General features: G+C 51.5%; 1 protein-coding gene across 1 annotated transcript in view; it reads left to right on the forward strand.

Annotated features, from left to right (window-relative positions):
- The window catches only part of COL6A3 (collagen type VI alpha 3 chain), a gene marked incomplete at both ends in the record, with an annotated part of 68,308 nt that overhangs the window by 30,104 nt on the left and 14,306 nt on the right, over positions 1 to 23,898 (forward strand). The window contains 25 exons of the mRNA XM_080689292.1: positions 563 to 641; positions 2,283 to 2,428; positions 3,758 to 3,850; positions 4,421 to 4,474; positions 5,561 to 5,632; positions 6,232 to 6,258; positions 6,373 to 6,417; positions 6,534 to 6,587; positions 7,795 to 7,857; positions 8,418 to 8,483; positions 8,870 to 8,923; positions 11,530 to 11,565; positions 12,093 to 12,155; positions 13,096 to 13,158; positions 14,381 to 14,443; positions 15,956 to 16,018; positions 17,545 to 17,595; positions 17,812 to 17,847; positions 18,568 to 18,630; positions 19,592 to 19,654; positions 20,109 to 20,141; positions 20,227 to 20,263; positions 20,365 to 20,376; positions 20,468 to 20,961; positions 23,233 to 23,329. Of these exons, the coding sequence (XP_080545418.1) occupies positions 563 to 641; positions 2,283 to 2,428; positions 3,758 to 3,850; positions 4,421 to 4,474; positions 5,561 to 5,632; positions 6,232 to 6,258; positions 6,373 to 6,417; positions 6,534 to 6,587; positions 7,795 to 7,857; positions 8,418 to 8,483; positions 8,870 to 8,923; positions 11,530 to 11,565; positions 12,093 to 12,155; positions 13,096 to 13,158; positions 14,381 to 14,443; positions 15,956 to 16,018; positions 17,545 to 17,595; positions 17,812 to 17,847; positions 18,568 to 18,630; positions 19,592 to 19,654; positions 20,109 to 20,141; positions 20,227 to 20,263; positions 20,365 to 20,376; positions 20,468 to 20,961; positions 23,233 to 23,329 (1,927 nt within the window). The remainder of the gene's footprint in view (positions 1 to 562; positions 642 to 2,282; positions 2,429 to 3,757; positions 3,851 to 4,420; positions 4,475 to 5,560; positions 5,633 to 6,231; positions 6,259 to 6,372; positions 6,418 to 6,533; positions 6,588 to 7,794; positions 7,858 to 8,417; positions 8,484 to 8,869; positions 8,924 to 11,529; positions 11,566 to 12,092; positions 12,156 to 13,095; positions 13,159 to 14,380; positions 14,444 to 15,955; positions 16,019 to 17,544; positions 17,596 to 17,811; positions 17,848 to 18,567; positions 18,631 to 19,591; positions 19,655 to 20,108; positions 20,142 to 20,226; positions 20,264 to 20,364; positions 20,377 to 20,467; positions 20,962 to 23,232; positions 23,330 to 23,898) is intronic.

Raw genomic sequence — 23,898 nt, forward strand, 5'->3', positions numbered from 1 at the left:
GAAAATCCTCGATGTCAATAGTTAAACTTGAGTAAGTTGAATTTGCAAGTAATTCGTGTTTAATGAAAGCCCTACAAATTAAATGAGGCGCGCACTCAGCTTGCATTAGTGTGTGTGCGCGTGCATGCGTTCACGTGTATGGTATGCACACACACCATTACTTTGTCAGGGTTGTCATAACAAAGGGCCATGAGCTCAGTGGCTCAAACGCCAGACATCCATTTTGTCCCTGTGCTGCAGGCTGAGGGCTGGCGCGAGGTGTTGGCAGGGCTGGTGCCTCGGCGGCCTGTTCCTTGGCTAGTGATGCAGCCTCTTTCCTGGCTCTCAGAGGGTCTTCCCTCTGAGAAAATTTTTTTATATATTTGTTGTCTATGTGTATTTCTTCTATTAGAAGTATCTATTCTGTTCTGTAGCTATTTTTAAATTGGGTTATTTGTTGTTAGTTGTTTTGATGTTAAGTTTTTCTGAGTTCTATGTATATTCTAGATCTTACTCCCTTAAAAGAGGAGGAGCTGGTAAAGCTTTCCTTCCTAGTGGGCCTGGACTCCTCTTTTCTTTGCAGGTGGTCATTCACTTTACTGATGGAGTGGACGGAGATCTGGCTGATTTACACAGAGCTTCTGAAGCACTCCGACAAGAAGGTAGATTGCAGGGGCTTCCAGAACAGGAGACGTCAGCGCAGGCCAGGCAGTGCTTGCCCTTCTGCTGAGATAAACCTCTCTGCTAATAGCTCCTCCCTGGTGCAGGCAGCTGCCCACTCTGTGGCCCTTCATTGGCTGTTTGGGCTGTGCAGTGGGGCTAACAGGACCCTTCTGATCTGATTACCAAGGCAGTCTTGTGACCAAGTCCCGGCAGAATTCTAAGGGCCCCAAGACCCGGCAGAATTCTAAGGGCCCCAAGACCCATTCATACGGCAGAATGTTTTTGCAAAAGAGCAGAGAGTCGATGCCTTTAACTCCGGTACATGAACTAGGAATCAATTTACTAACAAAACAGACTGCTGAATTTTCAGGTTAGCTAAAAAATACTGCAGTGTTTGGACTGAAACACATATAAATAATAGAAAGCAGAGTTGGGCATGGTGGCGCATGCTTGTAGTCCCAGCGCTTGGGAGGCTGAGACAGGAGAATCGCACAGGTTTGAAGCCAGCCTCAGCTACTTAGTGAAGCCCTCAACAACTTAGTGAAACCCTGTTTCCAAATAAAATATAAAATAGGTCTGGGAGTGTAACCCAGAGGTAGAGAGCCCATGGGTCCCAACCCCAGTACCACACACACACACACACACACACACACACACACACACAATTCGGATAATGGAAGCATACTTGGCAGAGATGTAAGGGGACGGACAAGCACACAGACCTGTCAGCAGGCCACCTGCTTTTGAATGTGGAGCCACTGACTATCAAACAGGATGCTGACTCAAAGGTTTAAAGAAAAGTTTATGGAAGCCTAATTTTCCTATGACCTATCCATTAGCTGCCTTTCTGAGCCTTGGCTATGATAAAACGTTTTCTGATTTTGGAGGACTTAGTGTGTCTGTTCTTGCCTACCCCAGCACCTCCCTGTTGCTCAGGGTCACGGTGCAGGGACTTGTGCGTGGACACACTTCATGATGCCACGTCACATAACGATAGTAATGAATTCAGTTAGCAACATTTTGGAAATATGAACCTCACGACTTTCACCCCACTCCAGCCCTAGGAGGTAACTCCTCCAGCTGAGAGAGCGGCTGGGCCAAGGAGGAGGGATCCTCGACTAGTGCGGCTTCTTTATTTGAACCAAAGGAAGCCAGAAGGGAATGCATGAGAGCGCTTCTCTATCCAGCAGTGGCCTTGGCCTTTCTTTTATTTTAGGGTATAAGTTTGCAGATCCTTAAAGGCTTCCCAAGTTTCTATATTCCAACTCTTCAGAGCAGCAATTTTTTTTTAAGTCAGTGAAACATATTAAGTCAGAGCCAAATTTTATGCTGATTTTTTTTTTTGGGGGGTGGTACTGGGGATGGAACCCAGGGGCCTTCTACCTCTGTACTACACTCTCAGACCTATTTTTATACTTTTTTATTTTGGAAACAGGGTCTCTTAAGCCAGCTAAGGCTGGCTTCGAATCTATGCGATCCCCCTGTCTCTGCCTCCCAAGCGCGGGGATTGCAAGCGTGTGCCACCATGCCTGGCTATGCTGATTTTTTTTAAAAAAAAAGAAAATAAAAAAGCCAGAGAGTGAAGACATTGCAGTTCTTAAAGGTCTAGGCAAACGCGTTAACGGTGTCTCTCCTCACAGGTGTGCACGCCCTGATCTTGGTGGGCCTTGAACGAGTGGCCAACTTGGAGCAGCTGGCGCACCTGGAGTTCGGCCGGGGGTTCATGTACGACCGGCCCCTGCGGCTTAACTTGCTGGACTTAGATTATGAACTAGCGGAGCAGCTTGTGAGTTTGGTTTTAGCGTCTTCATACACAAACCGACTTAGATACTGTCATCTTTGGCATCTGGAGCCAGTGAAGTCAACTCTGGCCTGGTGGGTGGGGCGGGGTGTGGGTGGATCACTCAATGCGCTCGGGCCCTCTCTAGTTGCCGTAACAAATGTGAATCCTGTAACTGAGCTGGCCGAGCTGGCCAAGCGGTGAGCCGAGACCCGGGTCCGCAGGTGCGCGGGAGCCCCGGGATTTCCTCTCTCCCTGTAGCAAGCGCTTCTTTTCATTCATAAGATTACTGGGAATGTAAAACCTTGCAATCTACCACCCCAGACAGGAAACTGTGCCCACAGCGTCTGAAAGCTTACACCATGAAAACAAAACCACGTCAGAAAGGAAAGACCGAGGCCGCTGCCTCACTGCCTTCGCTGTAGTTTCCTTTGGTGTGCAGGGAGGGGACCCAGGAGGCAGGCGAGGCTTCCTCTCACCTGGTCCAGCCCCTCTCCCTTCTCTCTCTCTCTCAGCTGGGGCTGAGTGGGAAACTCCGAGGTTCTTTGATGGTGATAGTGGACCGTGGCTACCTACTTGGGTTGAACCGACCGCTCCTCATTCCTTCCCACTTCTTCCAGGGCTAGAAGTAGGATAGTATTTTTCTTTAACCTTGGTGGAAGGAGGTTGAGTCATCCAGGGAATCTGGGACAGGGGAGAAAGTGAACGCTCCAAGATGCTCAGAGTGAGAAGTGTCTGAGCAGCGTTGGCCGGGCAGGTGGAAGGTCTGCGGGTCGCGCCCTTTGCCACCCAGGTCGGGGCTGGGGTGGGAGGAAGCCGAGGCTGGCTGCTGCGGGCTGGAGATACTGCCGCCTGAGCTGGAGGGGTTTGTGGCTCAGAGCTGGGCCTCCTCCTGCCTAGGGCTGTGTTCCACACTCTGACCACGGCCCCCTGGAAGGCAAGCCAAGCACTGCTATTTTGAAACCATCCTTGATTCTGGCCAGCTGCAATTGGCTTGCTAGGTTTTGAGTTAGAAGTTTAAACACACACCATTATATTTAAAATCTGAAGCATGAATGCCTACGTTGGAAACCTCTAGAAACAGGCCTAGTCTAAGGGGGACGTTGTGAATAAGATTTACCTGACTGTGTTTGGTCTCTTCTCTCCTGTGGGAGACTCCCTCCCCTTAGACTGCCAAGAGCTGGGTACTCCAGCCCGGGCCTGCCTTTGAGGGAACACCCCGGAAGACTGCAACCCCCCCACGGGCCGGATCTAATCTGGCCCAGCATCTTATTTCTGATTTCTTTCAGCTAGGCATTTCTTGTGAGTTGAGCTCATTCCTTTTTCATTTGGTAGGACAACATTGCTGAGAAGGCGTGCTGCGGGGTGCCCTGCAAGTGCTCTGGAGAAAGGGGGGACCGAGGGCCCATCGGCAGCATTGGGCCAAAGGTACAGTCGCGTAGCTCTCCCCTTTCCTATCCCCAGGCTAGACTTCCAAGCCAGGCGTTGCTAAAGCCGGGCAAAGCTCTAACATCACGGCATGGAGGGGGCGAGGGAGAGGCCTCTTCCACGTTGTGGAGCTGGAGTTCCAGGTGCAGACCCAGAGTGCCTCGCCCAGGATGCAGCCAGCTGAGGTGGTGCCCAAAGGTCCACATGGCAGCCACAGTTTCCTTCTCTCCTTCTCTGTGGGTCTAGGGAACCCATTCTTTAATAGTTTGGTTTTTCATTTCATAAAATAATGTTAAAACCAGCCATCTCACCACCTGGCAGCCACGTAGCAGCTCAGCTGGGATTCTTAGTGTTTGCCTCTGAGTAGAAAACCAACAGGCCTTTTGGAAAAGGAAGAGCCCGAGAGTCTGGTAGAAAGAGCCTGAGTTGTGAGCGGAAACTCTGCTAACTTCCAGGCAACACCCAAGTCGTGCTTAGTATCAGTACCCCCTGCCATGAGCATCGTGGGGTGCTTGGCGCAGACCCCAGACGACATGGACTTAACACAGGCACCGCTGTCCTTCGTTTTAGGGCATCGCTGGAGAAGACGGCTACCGAGGTTACCCTGGCGACGAGGGTGGACCGGTAAGACGCCTCCCCTCGCTCCTCCCGCCCTTCCTGTCCCCTGCCCCTCGAGGGCTTGGCGTGAATTGGGGTGCTCAAAACCCATGAGGTTGCCGCTGGCTTTCTTTCTCTTTGGGAGGACAATTTTTTTTATAACTTCCTTGAACAACTTTTCTCAGATTTTTATACTACGGAAAATCGTGTAGGAATCTGTGCTTGACCAATGTGGGTGTGCATTGTGTGGGCTGTTAAGAGGGGTTAAATGAGACAGGGGTGCAGAATAGAGCGTGCCCAGTGTCTAGTAAATATGACAGGCGGCAAGCTGGGTGTGGTGGCACACGCTTGTAATCCCAGCATTCGGGAGGCAGAGACAGGAGGATTGTGGTTTACGGACAGCCTCAGCTACTTAGGCCCTTTGCAATTCAGTGAGTCCCTGTTTCAAACTAAAAAATAGGGCTGGGGGTGTCCCTTGGAGGTAGAATGCCCTTGGGTTCCATTCCCAGTACCTCAAAAAATTAGTAATAATAAGACAGGGGGCACAGATGGGAGTGGGTGAGAGTGGGCAGCAGGAGCCCAGCAGGCTGTGGGCCACCCCCAGGGGACACCTCCCAGCCCCTGGCCCAGTCAGTCCTCCATATCCAAGGGGCCGTGGTGAGGTGGAGGAGCCCATGGCAGGGCCTTGGGGCCAGGGTCTCTCGGGTCTGAGAGGCTGTGACATCCTTGAACAAGCTCTTTGGGGACAGGGGGTAAAGATGCTCAGAAGAAATAGGTGAGACTCAGGCAAGGATGCTGGGGTCAGGGCTGGGCCTAGCTCTGCTCCACAGCTGAAATCCAAGGCCAGTGGGGGAGTGGCCCAAATCCTCCGGGCTGTCCAGCGCCCACACACCACCCACATACCGCACCGCTGTCCTCTCTCCAGGCAGTGCGTGGGGTGCCATGACCCTCCCAGAGCCCACTCCCTCCAGCGTGCTGATGGTTCCTGCCAGAGGACGCAGGGGCATCATTGTCCTGGTGAAACCTGCCCTCTATTCTGTGACGCTGGCCCTGAGGCAGGTCCGGTGGGACAGGACTGGGGCCACTTGAATGCACTTTGGTTTTTCACTACAGGGAGAGCGAGGTCCGCCTGGCGTGAACGGCACCCAAGGCTTCCAGGGCTGCCCGGGCCAGAGAGGCGTGAAGGTACTGTGGGGGTTCAGCTCAGCGTGTGCAGGGGACGCAGGCCCCCCCCAGGAGCCCTGCGGGAGGAAGGCTGTCCTCAGCGGGGCCCGAGGGAAGGCAGCTCTGGGCTAGAGGGGAGTCCGGGAATGGAGAAAGGGTCTCCGTTGGAGATGTCAACCAGCCAGGGGACGGTCAAGAGGGTGGTGCAGGGCAGCTTGGGCCCTATAGCCCCGGGTCTGGGAGCAGCCCAGAGGCACTGAAGCAGAGGCTTGGCGCTAGGACTGGCCAGCTGCCACGTCTGCCTGCTGAAGTTTGAGAGAGATGTTGAAGGGAAGGGCCACCATGCTGTGAACCATGCCGCTGGCCTTTGCCTTTGGTGCCTCTTTCTCGGGCTTTGGGGGCCAGTGTCTCCTGCCCAGGGATCCAAGACCACCCGGGCATTCGGCTCCAGGCATATCAGTTTGTAACACCGCATGTACTTGTGGGAGAGGAGGCCAAAGAGACCAATCTCTGATTGTGAAGTTTCAGGCACAGGGGTGGGGGATTGAAATGGGGCAGGGGTGGCCCTCGGCTTCTTCTGCCCCCGCAGGGAGGACTCATGTTTTCCCCTTGCCTTCCAGGGCTCTCGAGGATTCCCAGGAGAGAAGGTAGCCAAACTCATGTTTTTTGTTGTTTGAACCGAAAACATCTCTAGTCTATCTCTCATGGTTTCCTTGATCAGAATGGCCCCCATGCTCACCTGTCCGCTTCCTCCCTTCCAGGGTGAATTGGGAGAGATCGGGCTGGACGGCCTCAATGGGGAAGATGTAAGTGGCTTCACTGTCTATGTCCACACTGCTCCTGGTCCGGGAGATCCCAGCCACTTTCAGCACTGTTGATGGCAGAGGTCATGCGAGCTGGGACTGTTTCTTGTCTTTTGCAGGGAGACAAGGGGCTGCCCGGTTCTTCTGGAGAGAAGGGGAGCCCTGGGAGAAGGGTAGGTGTACTTTCACCATGCTGCTTTTATGGAAAGAACGTGAGCACCCATTGGGGGACTGGGGAGTCCCTTTACTCAGGCATCTGGAGCCCACTGCCGCCCGCAGCCTGCCCGACTCCTGGCCGCGGGCTCCGGCCGTCCCTGTCCCCTGCCTTCTCTGACGCGCGACATGACATTTCATTTCCTCATTAGAAGCGTGTGCCCCCACAGCACAGGGGCTGAGTGTGTCATAAATGAATCCCCACTGCCGAGGCCCCCCAGTGAATGTTGGTGAATTAGCTAAAAAAAAAAAAAATTAGATGCAGTATTCCCTTCATGTAAGCTAAGCAAATGGTAGATGTTGATCTAGTTAAGATTTATGAATGGAAGAATGTGATTTCCAGGGCAAAACAGAAATATTGATGAAAAAAAGGTCTAGAGGCTTAATGTGTAACAGAAGGGCTGCAGTATGTGGATTGGTACCAAATTAAGGATTTTGGTTCAATAAGGAGATTTCAACTCCCTTTGTCAAGAAACAAAGCAACTCAATGAGCTGAGCTGTGTGTCGCTTTACTTAAGGACAGGAACCGTTCTACTGTCCACATACCCCCGTAACATCATGCTGCGGGTCTCAGATACACACTCAAAAAAGGTTGTTTTAGCCGGGCGTAGTGGTGCACCCACGCTTGTAATCCCAGCATTCAGGAGGCGGAGACAGGAGGATCTGGGTTCAAGGCCAGCCTCAGTTACTTCGTGAGGCCCTTTGCAACTCAGTGAGACCCTGTTTCAAAACAAAGAATTAAAATAAATAGCACTGGGGGTGTCACTCGGAGGTAGAATGCCCCTGGGTTCCATCCTCAGTACCTCAAAAAATAAAAAAAATATAAATGAAAAAAAAAAAAAGCGGTTTTAGCCGGGCATGGTGGCGCACGCTTGTAATCTCAGCACTTGGGAGGCTGAGACAGGAGGATCTGGTTTGCAGATAGCCTCAGCTACTTAGTGAAGCTCTCTGCAACTTAGTGAGACTGTATTTCAAAATAAGGAATAAAAAATAGGGCAGGGGATGTAGCTCAGAGGTGGAATGCCCCTGGGTTCCACCCCCAGACCTGCAAAACAAACAAACAAACAAACAAACAAACAAACAAACAAACAGACAAACAAACAAACCACTGTTTTAACTCCCCCCGAAGCCCCTGGTGCTGACCTTTCGTCTCTGTGCTTCATTCAGGGTGACAAGGGACCTAAAGGAGACCAAGGAGAGCGAGGCGATGTCGGGATCCGTGGGGACCCGGTAAAGATTTCTTCCGCCGGCACCTGGGAGGGGGGCAGTGGGAGAGGAGGAAAGGGAGCCGCGCTTTACAGACTGCTTTAAAGTTTGTTGACAAATTGTTTCCCTTGCGACTCGGGGGCTGCTGGAGAGGCTCTGGTGCCCCAGCTGTGAAGACAAGCAGTTGCTAGTTGTATGGTAGGAAGAGCTGGTGGTTGCCGGGCTCTTGAAATTTGCTTTTGGAAAAGAACCTTTTGCGGAGTTCCCCGCCTTGTTCTAAAAACCTTTGTGCAAAAGGCTGTCCTGCCTGCCTCTTCTCCCGGCCACCACCTTCTGTAACCGGAGTGGGACAGGACTGAGCCTGGGCATCCTCCTCCCCTGGGAGGACCCTGGCCACCCTGCAGGGTCCAGAGAGGCTGGCTGGCCCCACAGTCAGGCTCCTTCTGGGTGGGTGTGATCTGGGGGAATGTGGCCGAGGGCTTGGTCCTTCAGAGCTTGGCCTTCGCGTCCTCTGGCCCACCTAGTCCCACAGAAGTTCTTTTCTTCATATACCTGACTCATTCCCTCGCTCTTGTGATTCTTAGGGTGACTCAGGACGGGACAGCCAGCAAAGAGGACCCAAAGGGGAGACGGGTGACATTGGCCCCATGGTAAGCACTTCATGTTCAGACTCTCTCCGGGCTCAGGGCCAAGAAACGCCTCTCAGGTTGGCTCCTGAGCAGCTGCAGGTCCCCGGCGTGGCCTCTCGTGAAGAGGGCCCATGCAATGAGCAGCAGCGTCATGCAGGGCTGGCGAGTGGGCTGGCCAGGGAGGGAGAGCCGCCTGCACTGAGTAGGGCAGCACCTGGGGGAGTGCATGGCCCTTCATGTTCAGGAAGAACTGGCTCAACCAGAGGCCCTCGAGGTGGGACGCGCCTCGGTCTAACAGCCCGCGGGCATCCGGATTCTCCACCCTGAAGGCCTGTTCTCGAACGATGCTCCCAAGTGAGAGACCTGCTCTGCACACAGGCCTCATGCCGATTTTCCTTTCCCACCAGGGCCTCCCAGGGAGAGACGGTGTGTCCGGAAGGCCAGGAGAGGTCGGGAAGGCTGTGAGTACCCTGAGGGCTTTGGGGGCTTCTGCCACTTCCTGCCCGGCACACAGCTACTCAGCAGCTTTCTTCAGGGACTTCAAGGATCCTTGAAGCCTGCCTTTTAGTCTGTGCTAACAGAGCACTGTGGATGGGGCCATTTGCAGTGAACAGTTGATTTGCTTTTTTTCAGTGCTGGGGGTGGGACCCGGAGCCCCTGCATAGGTCAGGGAAGCTCTCCATCACTGGGTCACACTCCCGGCCTGCCATTCTGGAAGCTGGGCAGTCCAAGCATGAACGTAGCACTGGGGGCCTCCGTGTGATGCCATCCATAGCGGAAGGCAGAGGGCAAGACGAGGCCGCCACCCCGCTCTCGCTGCTCGTAGGATTCTTCATTCTTATAACTCGCTCTGGGCTCCACTTCTTCTCCCTCCTCCCTCCTGTGCCCTTCTCTTCCCACACACACCAAACAGGTCTTTGCTGCTTTCAAATATTTGGCCAGGTGTCACCCTACCAACTGTTAAAAAAAATCCAAACGGAAATACTAATGCCAAAGGGTGGAGGAATAAGGCCAAGATGGCTGAAGAGGTGCCAGTCCTCTGTTGGTTTTAGTTGCTTTCTCTTTTTATTGTGTGTGTGCTGCTGTCACCCAAATGACCAAACTCGGCGCCCTCTGTCCCAATGCATTGCATCTTGGGATTGCTTGTGGGAGGCACTTGAGAGACGCCTGTTGCTAAGTCAGGCATTGCATGCCTACTCTTGTGGTCTTGTTGAAGCCAGAGTGACGTAAATGATCTTTATGCTCCCTTTGAAGGCTTCGTGGGCTCGGGGTGCAGAGAGCAGGGTACTTGTCACTGGGAGAAGAGGGTCCCTGTTCTGAGGTGCGGTGCCTTGCAAGTGTGTAAACCTTAGGGGAAGTCCAGAAAGCCACTGGGCACCAAGGACAGGTCTCTGCTAAGAATTAGACAGAGGAGAAAGCTGCCCATGGGTGTGCACAGTGAGAGCGGGACCCCGACACTTTTTTTTTTATTGCAGTACTGGTAATGAAACCCAGGTGCATTCTAGCTCTGAGCAACAATGCCCCCAGCCCTATTTTTTATACTTTATTTTGAAACAGGGTCTCACTGAGTTGCAAAGGGCCTCATTAAGTAGCTGAGGCTGCCCATGAGCCAGAACCCTCCTGCCTCAGCCTCCCAAATGCTGGGATTATAAGCTTGTGCCACCACGCCCGGCTCCCAATACTTTCTGATGCTATTTAGGCCTCAGGGGCTGATGTCTGGGCAGATTATACCAGGTGAGGGACTGTCCAGAGGCGTGGCTCCTGTGTGGCCAAACAGTTGGCTAAGGGCTTCATCCTGCTTCTAAAATACATAAGCAAACACATTTTAAAAGGTTTGAGCATTCTTGCCGAATAATGCTGTGGAAAAGAAATGAGGAAATGCCCACTGATCATTGCAACGAGCTAGTACCACTCAGTTTGGGAGCAGAGCGGGACTGGGTTTGGTGACTTATAGACTGCATACAGTTGGGTTTGATTCCTTGCCCAAGGTGGAAACTTGGGTGTGAGCTCAGGTCTAGTGGAGGGCTTCTGCGGTCTCAGTTCAGGGGTTCACTGCTGGCTGAGAGTCCTCCTGGTGCACTGTGCCCAGGACAAAATGAATTGCGTCCCTCCACTGGGCTCTGTCACTCCCGTGTCACCCCTCTGGGCCCTGCAGGCTGCTCCTGATGTGCGCCATGAGTCACTGAGAGCTGGTTGCCTCTGATAAAACTCTAGGATGTCTCTTTTGACGGGGAGGGGAAAGATTGTTTCTCTGTGGCAGAGAGGAGCAGCCACCCCCCAAACCCAACTTTGTCCATGGAAGGAGGCCAAGGTCATCCACAGAAGCAGCTGGTGCTCCAGTGAGTCTCTCCAGCAGGCGATCTGCGGGTGGAGAGTGGAGACGGGGGTGCTCAGCAGGGGACCAAGCCTGCAGCAGGGCCGGCACACCCCTTTCTCTGGAATACCAACCCTTAACCTCATGGAGATAACCCGGGACATTCGTGGGTTCCCACCCCACACCTCTGCACCCTAGACAGCCACGAGGTGGGGACTGGTGGATTACGTGTGAGGCACACCCACATGTTTGAACTGAAGGTCACTCTAAAGCACCCAGGAATGTGTTGCAGACACCAGTCCAGCCCAACCTGCGCAGACGGGGCTCTGAGGCGCTCAAATGCTCTTAGGCTCTTGGCTCCTTCACTGGACTGAGTGTGTTGTGTTTGGCTGGGATGGCCCAGAGACTCTGGGACTCCCTTCTGTCATAATGGATGGAGTCTGTTCTGCTCACTCTGCTTGGGGAAGGGGACAGAAGGCCCACCTTCCTGCTTGGCTCCTCATTGGAAATTGGCTGGGATTGGGTGACCAGAAGTCATATTTTGCTTGGCGGGCCTGAAGCCATTTTGAAACTTCCCTCTGAGTTTCTAGCAGCAGCAGTGGGAAGAAACTGTAAGTGGGGTGATGGAGGAGGAAGGGAACCTTTGATGTGCGCTGTCCGGGGCCGTCTTGGCGCAGTCCTGGCTTTTGACACAGAGTGGGTGCCCGCGTCCCTGTCTCCCCCTCACAGACCACGTGACTTCTCTTTCCACAGGGTGGCTTTGGCCGGAGGGGACCTGCAGGCGCTAAGGTGAGCCCGAGCTGAAGTGTCTGCTCAGAAGCCACGCTGTGTCAGGAGACCGCCGCCCACGCGCATCCGGCAGGATCCAGCCCCTCTCCTTGGGCGGCCTTGGCTCTTGAGCTCCATACCCAGCATCTCCTTGAACTCAGCCCCTTCTCTAGGCTTTGTGAAGTGGTTCCCGGAGCGGGTGGGGGTGAAGGGGAGGGAGAAGGATAGAACAGGTGGTTTCCGAGCATCGTTCTCCCAGACGCACCCTCTTATCTGGTCTCCTCACCCGTGCGAGTCAGGTTTAGGTCTGAAATGCCCTCTTCACAAAGCCCTCTTGAGGCACAGGTGTGGCAAGGGCTGGCTGTAAAGTGCAGGGAGATGGCTTCTCTGGGCGCAGTGCCTCACCCTGGGGGGCCGTGCTCTTCACCTGTAACCTAGGGCAGCTCTGTGCCCCTGACCGCTTCCCTGGTCCAGAACTAGGTGTAGAGTCAAGCGCTGGTGTGGCTGTGAGTTGTCTAACTTCTCTCGTGTCTTCTCTTGTCTCAAAGGGCAACAGGGGCGGCCCCGGCCAGCCCGGCTTCGAGGGAGAGCAGGGCACCAGGGGCTCACAGGTGGGTCCCCGCGCCACGGCAGGCCTGTGGCTACTTTCCCACATTTCCTGGCATCTAGTGGTTTATAAGTTGAGGTGATGTTCACATAACACAAACTTCAAAGTGAACAATTAGGTTACACACTTACAGGTGTCGTGGAATCATTTCTATACATTTTTAGTTTTATTTTATTATTTTTTTGCGGATCTGGGGATGGAACCTAGGGGCATTTGGCCTCTGAGCCACACCCTCTGCCCTATTTTTTATTCTATTTATTTATTTATTTATTTATTTATTGTACTGAGAGTAGAACCCAGGGGTTTTCTATCTCCAGGCTATACTCCCAGATCTATTTTATATTTTATTTGGAAACAGGGTCTCACTAAGTTGCTGAGAGCCTCACTCAGTAGCTGAGGCTGGCTTCGAACCCGTGCGATCCTCCTGTCTCAGCCTCCCACGCACGGGGATCACAGGCGTGCGCCACCGTGCCCGGCTTATTCTTTATTTTGAAACAGGGTCTCACTGAGTCGCAAAGGGCCTCATTAAGTAGATGAGGCTGGCCACAAACTGCGATCCTCCTGTCTCAGCCTCCCAAATGCTGGGATTACAAGTGTGGTCCACCACGCCCAGCTTACATTTTTATTTTTACTATCCTCAAAGGGGACTCGGCACGCACTCCCGGCCCCTGGCCACCACGACTCTTTCTTTTTTTGTGGATTTTACTATTTCCATCATTTCTTACACATGGCACTGGTGAGTAGGCGGCATTGCGTATGGCCGCTTTCCCTTACTGCATTTTCCTTTCAGCCATGTTATGGCATATGTCAAGGTCTCATCCTCTCTGAGGGCTGGATAAAATACCTCACTGCCTGGAGAGAGCGGTTTATTCCCTTGTCGGTCGGTTGGTTGCTGTGCTCGTCACTGTGAAGAGCGGCACTTACAGCAGCCTTTTATTCTCCAGGGCCCACCTGGTCCAACTGGTCCTCCTGGCCTGATCGGGGAGCAGGGCATTTCTGGACCTCGGGTAAGTCCATCTCCCTCTGACCCCTCTCTTTAGCAGCGTGCAGCACCATGCCGAGCCGGCCACGGCTCCTGGGGATGATGCTCTGGGACAGATCAGATCCGCCCTTTAATCCTTTTCTGCCAGTGTAGACCCTGGCTCCAATCCCAGGCCTCTCAGTGAGCGGAAATTAGAGACACATTTCTTGGTTCCCCTGTGGCTGCTGAGTCCTGTGCTCCTCCTCCCAAGCGTGGCCCTGGGTGGTAAGCGAGGGAGGTTGTGGCGCATCTCAGATATCTTAGGATGGTACTGCGTAGAGTCCAACAGAGCTCTCACATCTGCAGAAGGCCTCATGGTGGGCTCCTCAGGGTTAGTTATCTGGGGTAAAGGGCTCCTCATCTCATAGTTCAGCCCAGAACCACAGGCATCTGCAGTAGTTCAGCCTTTGTTGAGAGGTACCAGGGAACTACCTGTTCTGGTTACTCTTGCCTCAGAGATACTAGCCAGAGAGCCATCCTATCAACTGTTACAGAAAATAACAATGACTGGGAAACTGTATGTGGAACTTGGGACTGTTGCTACACACACACACACACACACACACACACACACACACACACACATACCTGTTACAAAGGCAGTGGAGGGGAACTTCATGAGAACTGTTATCTGCTTAATAACCCTTTCTTAACTACTTTCAAAATTTCTTAAGTTTGTTACTTTTTGTATAAGTTCTTAGTTAACAAAGAGATAAGATGGCATAAGTGCACAATTATCCAAACACTTCATCAAGAGCCAGAAACCTTTATATAATTTGTGTTTTCCTAACATTTTTGGGCTGTGTTTAAGAGTTACTTTCATTCATTAATTTATTCATGCAGTCAACAGGTGCTTGGGTACCAGGACACAACAGTTGCTCACTGTAGGGCGTTGAATAGCGGGGGAAATAAAGTCACATGAAGGCAGGGACTTGTCATCTAGAAGGGAGCCTAAAGTGTACTCGATAACCACAATGTGCATTAGTTTGTGAAAATTGTCCCTGAAAGGTAACATACATATTTTAAAGACATTTCTGCCCATGTAAATATTGGAGTCCTTGGCACTGAGCTGCACGGGACTTGGAGGCAGGACAGGTCACCTGCTCTTGGAAGCCCTGGCCTCCGTGCCGGGGAGAGCGGACCCAGAAGCCTCTGTTTGGACAGTTGGATGCTTCATGACACTTGACATGCTTCTTCCGGTGCTGCAGGGAAGCGGAGGTGCTGCCGGGGCCCCTGGAGAACGCGGCAGAACCGGTCCCCTGGGAAGAAAGGTTTGTCTGGAGAAGGACAGCACTTTTCTGAGGATGGGGATGTGGCCAGACACCCGTCCCCTCTGCCTCAATTGCTATTCTGTCCACCTATGTGGGGTGCAGGTCGCCCCCTTCCCACTGCTCCGCCCACTCAGCCTCCCTTGGACCCTCCGTGGTGGGGTCCCTGTCCTCTGCCGCCCTCGCTGTGCCCCTTCCTCCTGTTTAGACCCCTCCCCAGTTATCCTGTCCATTCTCGCCTGGGCACATAGTCTTTATGTGCAGTGGACGGGCAGCGGCTCTGTGGACCGCCAGGTGACCCACGAGACCAGATCCCGATGAGTTGGGGTAACGGTGAGCTCTTACCAGCCTTTAGGGAAAACTACACTCATCAGAACCTTCCGAAATGATAGCGTTTTCTCAGTAAAGAGGCGGCACGCGGCTCCACAAAGGCTCTGCCCGGGGGTGGGGGTCGCTGCTGAACGTTGTGCCCGACACCTGTCTCACGCCTTCTCCCCACAGCTTCTGTCTCTTCCCCCTCAGCCTGTCCCAGTGCATAAACCTTCCTGGGTTCTCTTCCAGGAGGCTATACACAAATGTTGCAATTGAAAACTATACATATCTATTACTTTTAAATAATATTTTCATATATTTATGGTGTACAGCATTATCATTTGATGCATATATATATTTATATAATGCACAATGATCAAATCAGGGCAATTCATATTTTTTAGTGTTGGGACTTTCAAACTGCTCTTTTAGTTATTTTGAGATATATAATAAATATTGCAAACTATAGTCACCCTGCTGTGCTATAGAACACCAGAACTTAACCCTCCTTTCTATGGTACTGGTATCCACTGTTAAACACCTCTCTCTCTCCTTCTCTCTCTCTCTTTCGCTCTCTCTCTCTCCCTCTCTTCCTCTCCTCTCCTCTACTTTCTTCTTCTCCTTCTTCTTCTTCTTCTTCTTCTTCTTCTTCTTCTTCTTCTTCTTCTTCTTCTTCTTCTTCTTCTTCTTCTTCTCTCTCTCTCTCTCCGTCCTTTACCCTCCTGAACCCTTAGGGACCCCCATTCCCCTCTCTACTGTTTTGGGATCATTGTTGCTTTAGCTTCCACATATCAGGGAAACATGGTATTTGCCTTTCTGTGCTTGGCTTACTGCAATTAAAGAAATCATCTCAGCCGGGCGTGGTGGCGCACGCTTGTAATCCCAGCATTTGGGAGGCTGAGACAGGAGGATCGTGGTGGTTCGTGGACAGCCTCAGCTACTTAGTGAGGCCCTTTGCAACTCAGTGAGACCCTGTTTCAAAATAAAGAATAAAAAAATAGTTCTGGGGGTGTAGCTTGGAGGTAGAATGCCCCTGGGTTCCATCCCCACTGCCATACACACAAAACCAACACCTCACCCAAACCCCGAGGTTGAAGTGCAGGGCTGGTGGCCCGACTCCAGCACTGGGCTGAGCAGCCGCAGCAGCCAGGGCTCCCGACCCAGCCCCGACTCACAGTGACCTCTGCTCTGTCTCTCCTCTAGGGCGAGCCTGGAGAGCCAGGGCCCAAGGGAGGAGTCGGGAACCGCGGCCCTCGAGGGGAGACGGTAAGGAAGGGCCCAGGCGTTCTGCCTGCAGCCCCAGCCAACAGGTGCAGGGAGCTGGGCTGGTTCCCAAGGGGGACAGTTGGCCATCGCTTCTCCTATCCCTGGGGATACGATTGAAAATAGTGCAACCTACTGCCAATACGCTTCAAAGTGAGCTTTCTGTCACTGGGAGGAGAGCGTGGGTAAAGACGTTTTCTTCCCCCTGAGAAGTGGTTTCCTGAAGCTTGAAGCTCCTTGGCTTTAGGTGCCACGCAGGCGACTCGAGGGGGCTCTTGTGCCAAGAAGTAAATGATCTTGGGTTAAAATGAAACTGGGTTTGAGAAGGCCTCCACCATCCAGGTGGGGACAATTCATTCCAAATGTGACAAGCTAGGAATAGAGACTGTTATTTCAAAAACTCATTTTGAAACTGTTGCCTAACAGCCATCCTGGCTACTCACCAACAGTCATTGTGTCATCTACATTTCTGCATAGGAGAAAAGAAATCCACAGTTGGGAATTTTTCTAAAACGAGTCATGATAGCTGAAAACTCTGTAATTGGACAAGGCTCATCAGAGTGTTACAATCCTCAGACTTCAAAATCTTTTATCTTGTGTTTCTTTAAAACATTAAAAAATTAAAGTTAATATTTTAATTAGTTCCATTAATAATGGTTAAATAATATTTTAATATCTTAAAATTAAAATTTACTATTTAAGAAAATATAAACCATTTTCTTTAGAATATTTGTCTTGTGTTTCTGAAGTTTAAGAAAACTGTATTTTCATTACTTTTAGTCTCGGATTCAGAGGGGGACAGTCAGGCTTTAAATCAAATCCCTGAAGGAGATCTCCTTCTGAGTCTGCCTCTGTGAATCTTCTCTAGCCATCAGTGTTCTTTAAGGAATGATTTTTCCAGTAGGTTTTAGAGACTTGGATGCAGACTTCACATGAATTCTGATTCTTCAGCAGTTATTAATGGTGTCCATTCTGAATGCCCACTTAAGGGCCATGGGGGCAGATCTGAGCCCAGCGGAAGGAGGTGGTTGATCTAGGAAGGAGGCCTTGGAAGGAAGGGTATGCTCAGGGGAGGAGATCTGGGCCCAGAAGGCTCTGGAGGGCAGAGGTGGAGCTCAGTGCTCCTGTTCTGAAATAGACTCAGAGACTCATGAACATGAAAAATTACAGTGGCCTCAAGACTCCTCCCAACACTGAGATCCACTGCTTTGATGAGCTTGTGAGTCTACTTCCAGCAGTGTTTTCATAATTGTAGTCCATGGCTCTTTGGAACAAGAAGTTCATTTAGAACGTTTCTAGTTCCTTATTCAGGCTTTCAGCTGCTGAACATGCCCTTTGCACCCTCTACCTGTAGACACGGCCTTATTCACACACCCGCAGGACAGGTGGGCTGGGAAGCGTTCCTGTTCCCGGACACTGGTGGGGAGACCTCTCAGGGGTTCTGAGACCATCGGCTCAGGCAGCAGCAAGGGACGGGCTGTGTTGTGCCCTACGTGGGCACCTGCAGTGACATTTTCTTTCTCTCTCAGGGAGATGATGGGCGAGATGGGGTTGGCAGTGAAGGACGCAGAGGCAAAAAGGTAAGTACCTGTGGAAGCTTCTGGAAGAATCTGTGCTGCCGGGAAGTCCAAGGACAACTTCTGATGTCTTATATTTTTAGAGAATCATCTCCATATATTTTATTGTGTTTAAGTGATATTTTATGTTTGGGTGATTATTTTTCCTCTTAAGATCAACTTATTTTAGATGATTTCAGATTGGTACCTAATAGTGACTCATGTATTTGTCTTTTATAGGGAGAAAGAGGATTCCCTGGGTATCCAGGACCAAAGGTAAGTATTCCCCAGATGGTAAGACATCACCCCTGTTATGAAAAAGCCCATTGCGTGAATGAACTGAGACTCCGAGCACGGTGGCTTTAGTCTTAGGTCAGCCACTTACCAACTCCACTACCCTGGGAAAGACCCCACCTCCCTGAGACACTCCTTCCATCAAGTGGAGGTGACTGTTCACACTTGCTGTGGTGCTTGTGGGGTTTAAATGGAGTGAGGCTGCAATAAGAGAACTCTGCAATCTGTAAAATGCTATATGGCTTATGTGACATTATTATTATTATTATTATTATTATTATTATTATTATTTTGTGGTACTGAGGTTCCTGGAAGCCCTTCTACCTCCGGGCTACACTGCCAGACCTATTATATATATATATATATATATATATATATATATATATATATATATATATATATTTTATTTGGAAACAGGGTCTCTTAAGCCAGTAAGGCTGGAACCTGCGTGATCCTCCTGGCTCCGCCTCCCAAGCGCGGGGATTACAAGTGTGCCACCACACCCGGTGACATTTTTATTATTGATTAAATAAACCCAATCTGTCTGCAAATGCCACAGATGCCCTAGTGCCCTTCTGGAGAGCTGCCCAGCTTCCCAGCTGCCTTGGGAGGTGTGGTCTCCTCTGGAGGTCCTGCCCAGGGACTCCAGCAGGACTTCCCCGTTCCAGCGCTTGATGTATCATTTCTTGGCTCTCTTCCTAGGGTGTGCCTGGTGAGCCAGGGGCCGACGGAACACCAGGACCCAAAGGCGTCAGAGGCCGAAGGGTGAGTTCACCTGTGCCTTGCTGGAGGGGCGAGAGCATGCACCACAGCCTCAGTTACTGCTGGGGCCTCTGAGAATTAGCCTTCTTCACTAGCAACCCTCCCAGTAACGCCGTGGGGTGAAAGAATGCATCCCCAAGCCCTGGGCCGCAGTCCTCACCCACTGTGGTTATGGTCTGGCTGGCTCCCCTTGTGGGAAGGCCCCAGAGCCCCTAGCCCTAGCACACCTTGGGGATCCGGAGCCCCTGGTTGCCCCAGCTTGGTGTGAGGGAGGCTCAAGTCTCACACGGGTGATGCTGGGAGCCTGCTGTGTGTCTGGCCACCCCCACCCAGACCAGAGGCCCCAGGTTTACCCAGGCATGAGGGCCTCGGGCAGATGAGAAGGCTGTAGCCAGGGCTCCCTGTACCCTGGAACATGAGACTCTTCCTCCGGCGACTTTTGCCTCGGATTTCTCTCTTCAGGATGGTTCACCCACCCTCCTAAGACTACCCTGAGACTGGAATTAGTACTCCGTGGTCCAGATATAGGAAAACACTGATAACTCATTTTTAGCTTGATATATAGTTAAAAATAATCACGACTACCTTGTGAATTTGATCAGTGAGGACAGCCCATCTGGGCCATTTCTCCTTGAGTGGAGTTTTGAAACATTCCATCAGTGGTCTATGCTGAGTGATGATCAGATTCACTCGTGGTGACCAGTTCTCTCGGGCGTTCACAGATGCTCACGTGAATGGCTGCTGGGCCGGCATCTGTGTTACCTTACCTTGCCAGGGAACTCGGTTGCTTTGTTAAGGTCATATCACTGCACTTGAATTTTAGAGATGTTTGAACTCCTTTGCAGTGGGAGATTGCTCATGGTGCTGGGGCCCGGGGTTAGATCATGTCTCCCTCCCCTCCCTGAAGAGCTGAGGATGTCTTGTCTTCTGCCACAAGTGAGCACTGTTTGTTTTTCTCCTCTAGGGAAATTCAGGACCTCCAGGGGCAGGTGGACAGAAGGGAGACCCTGGCTACCCAGGGCCATCTGTAAGTACCACCTGGGTCCAGTCCAATCTCAGGGATGAGGGCTGGCCACTCCATATGTGGTCCCTGAAACCTGCCCTCAGCTCCTTCCCTCCTGCTGGACTTTTCTTGTTGTTGTTGTTATTATTATTATTTTATTATTACTATTTTGTGGCATTGAGATTGAACTCAGGGGCATTCTACCACCAAGCTATACTGCCAGCCCTATTTTATTTTTATTTTGCAACAGGGTCTCACTAGGTTGATGAGAGTCTCACACCCCCAAGCCAGGTTTTCTTCTAAGGAAAACCTTGGTTCTTGAAGTCCTCTCCCTTGCTCTTCAAGTCACTGATGGAGGGAGGGGCTGTGAGTGGTCCGATCTCCTCTTCCCGTCTTGTTTGTGGGGTCCCAGGCTGTTCTCTGAGACGCCACCCACCCATCAGCTGCGCTGCTCAGTCTGCCCTCTCTGCTCTTACAGGGTCACAAAGGCAACAGAGGCGACTCCATCGATGTAAGTTGCATGCCTCCGGAGAGCGTTGTGGCCGGGTCCGTCTTTTAACCTCTCTTCTCACTCACGTTTCCATTTTCTCTTAAAGCAATGCGCCCTTGTCCAGAGCATCAAAGATAAATGTCGTAAGTGTGCATCCCCACATCCATAGCGCTGCGGGGGCTTTACACGTGGGCTCCTCACTCCTGAGACGTGTCCCCCACACTCTCCTCTGTTTCCTTTACAGCCTGCTGCTATGGTGAGTTCATCTCAGTGGCTTGCTTTCTTCCAAGAAAGAAAGATGCTTCTGGTGAGTGAAGTTCATGTTTGCACCCCCACCCCATCCCCAGGACCCCTGGAGTGTCCTGTCTTCCCCACGGAGCTGGCCTTTGCCCTGGACACCTCCGAGGGGGTCACCCAGGACACCTTCAGCCGCATGCGCGATGTCCTACTCAAGATCGTGGACGACCTGACCATCGCCGAGAGCAACTGCCCGAGGGGGGCCCGCGTGGCCGTGGTCACCTACAACAACGAGGTGACCACGGAGATCCGCTTTGCCGACTCCAGGAAGAAGTCCGTCCTCCTGGAGAGTATCCGGAACCTCCAGGTGCCGCTGACATCCAAGCAGCAGAGCTTGGAGACCGCCATGTCCTTTGTGGCCAGAAACACGTTCAAGCGCGTGAGGAGCGGGTTCCTGATGAGGAAGGTGGCCATCTTCTTCAGCAACAAGCCCACCCGGGCATCCCCACAGCTCCGCGAGGCTGTGCTCAAGCTCTCGGATGCTGGGATCACACCCTTGTTCCTCACCAGCCAGGAGGACCGGCAGCTCATCAACGCCTTGCAGGTGTGGGCCCGGTGGACGCTCCCTCTCTTCTGTCCCCCGGGGAAGTCCATAGCACATCATGTCAAGGGTCCTGGTCAGGCCGGGTGCGCGAGGAGCTCCCTCGAGAGGCCCCCAGGGCTTCAGCAATAGAGCAGCATCCGACACCCGCACCTCTCTCCCCCAGGTCCCTTCTCACGTGCTCATGGCTCTCATCAGGTAGCGGGCTCTGCATGCCCATCGGCCAAGTGGAGCTGTCAGCGCTGCCTGAGCCTCTCCCCTCCCAGTGGGGGTGAGATGACCTGTTCGGTCTCTTCCTTAGACCTGACTCCTGCCCAGATGGCCCCTTAAGGCTCGCTCTGAGCTCTCTGAGACCCTGCCCCAGGTCTCCATTTCCAGCAACAGGCCATGAGGTTTGTGTTGCTTCTGGGCAAGGAGTTTCTGTAGACTATGAAGGCTCCTCTGGGCCACCAGGCTGTGGAACCCACCCCATGTTCCCCCCAGGGAGGCTTGGAGTCTCTTCCAAGGGCTCCCCAAAACATCAGCAGTCCTAGGACTCCCAGAATGCACCACTGTGCAGACCTCTCCTCAGCCAGCCTGCAGGGTCAGTCCCCAGGGTGGACATGCGCCCATCTGGCCTGTTCACTCCGTAGCTGTTCTTCTTGCCAAGTGGACACTGGGTGTGAAGGACAGGGCCCAGACCCAGCCTCAGGGGTCCTTGGCCATGGTTCCCCGTTTCCATACTCCCAACCCCCACCCATTTAAAGTCATGAAGGCGTGCCACGCAACCTCTCCATGGCTTGGACAGCTCTCCTGCTGTGTGAGGCTGGGGGGTGTCTCTAGGGTCTTGTCTTCACATGAGGTATTCTGCCACTGCCTTCGTCAGCAAGAGGCAGTCGAGACAGTGCTGTCATCCCTCCATGTTTATATGTTTATTGTTCCAAACCACAGGGCAGTTTGGGCACAGAACACTGGTCTTGGAAGTCCAGTTTATTTATTTATTTATTTATTTATTTATTTATTTATTTATTTTTTTTCTGCGGTACTGGGAATGGAACCCAGGGGCATTCTACCTCCAAGCTACACCCCAGCACTATTTTTTTATTCTTTATTTTGAAACAGGGTCTCACTGAATTGCAAAGGGCCTCACAAAGTAGCCGAGGCTGGCTGAGAACTGCAATCCTACTGTCTCAGCCTCCCGAATGCTGAGATTACAAACATGTGCCGCCATGGCCAGCTTGGAAGTCCAGTTTTAAACCCCACTCTACAGAGGGCTCTTTTTGTGGCTTTTGCCTTCTGTGGGCTGAGTGGCTCAGAGCACAGGTGGTTTTTAACAGCCCCGTTTCTGGAAGATCAAGAACTCACGCACTCACGGTGGTCTAAGACTCTGCCCTTGGTGCCCAGTGGCTTCCAAGTCAAACACTACGAGCAGACGTCCTGTACCTGTGCCTGTTAACTGCAAACGTGCGGGGATTTTGCATCTAAATCCTAGAGCAGCATTGCTTTTCACTGTCCCCTGCCCTAGATGTAATCGTATTTGATGGTAAGATACGTGAAGAAAATACATTTATTAGGTAGCTTAGCTAACATTTCTTCTTTGTCCAAGAAATGGGCAACAAATATGTCTTTCTGTGCTGATTATCCAATATAGCTTTCTCTGACATGAAATGAACAGACATTTCAAAGCTGAGAAAGAGACGTACTCTTTAGATAAAACATTCAAGAAAACCCGTCACTGACTCACCCAAACTAGTCACTCACTTAGTGGATCATGGCCCTTGGGTGCCAGCTGCTGTCATGGGTGAGAGCCTCCCCATTTCCTCAGAGGGATTTCTTTTCTTGCTTTGCCTAAGTAGGTTTTATCTAAGTCTCCCAGGGTGGGGAAGGATGCTCTCACATTTGCTAGCTGCTAAAAATAATCATAATGTTTCAGCCCTTGCTATTTGCCAGAGAGTCCATCAGGCACTTGCATTTTCTAATTTAATCCTCCAAATAATTCCCTTTAGGAAGGTACCATCAATCCCTATTTTACAGCTGAGAAAATAGAACCCAAGAGAGAGGTTACATAATTCTGCTTTGGGCCCATCAGAAAGTTCAAGAGTGGGATTTGAACTCCAGCGTATTAGAATAAAACCTGTGTTCTCCTCTTATACTCCCACACCCAAGTGGGAGGGCACCGAGCTCCCGGGAAGCTGATCTTATTGACGGGACTCTGATTTTCTCCTCGGCTGTATCCTCCAATGGTTCCTTATTGTGTACTCTCCTACGGTGAGCATTTTCTTTTGTTTAAACCAGATCAATAACACAGCAGTAGGACATGCGCTCGTCCTGCCCGCAAGGAGGGACCTCACGGACTTCCTGAAGAACGTCCTCACCTGCCACGTTTGCTTGGGTAAGGCCTTCTGTAGCAGGGACATCTGTCCAGTGGCGACTGCAAACTGTAACATCCTCGGGACATTTGATTGAAGAATCGTGATCTACCTAAAGAGTTTGAGTTAAACTAAGATTCACATAAAGGCTTATATATACCAGTGTAAATACTACATAAGTTTCCATATTTATTTATTTGTTTGTTTATTGATTTTTGGTACTGGGGATTGAGTCCAGGGGCATTCTACCTTCAAGCTGCACCCCCAGTTCTTTATATTTTGAAACAAGATCTTGCTAAGTTGCTGAGGCTGGCCTCTAAACCCTGTCTTAGCATCCCAAGTACTGGGATTACAAGCATGCGCCACCATGCCAGACAGTAATTTCCATATTTAAAGAGGACCTCCCAAGAAAGAGCTTTTCTTCCATAGGGAGGCAATGAGTTTTGTAGGCAACAATAAAGAAAGTAGCCTCTGCTTATGTTCCGGCCTTAGAATCTGGATTCAAACTGTTGACTTGAGTGACTCTTAGGAATAGATTTCTTCAAAATGTGGCAAAGAATTAAGACATGTCTTTTATTTTAAATGCATGGTA

This window comes from Muscardinus avellanarius (genome assembly GCF_963383645.1).
Source record: "Muscardinus avellanarius genome assembly, chromosome: 2".
NCBI lineage: Eukaryota > Metazoa > Chordata > Mammalia > Rodentia > Gliridae > Muscardinus > Muscardinus avellanarius.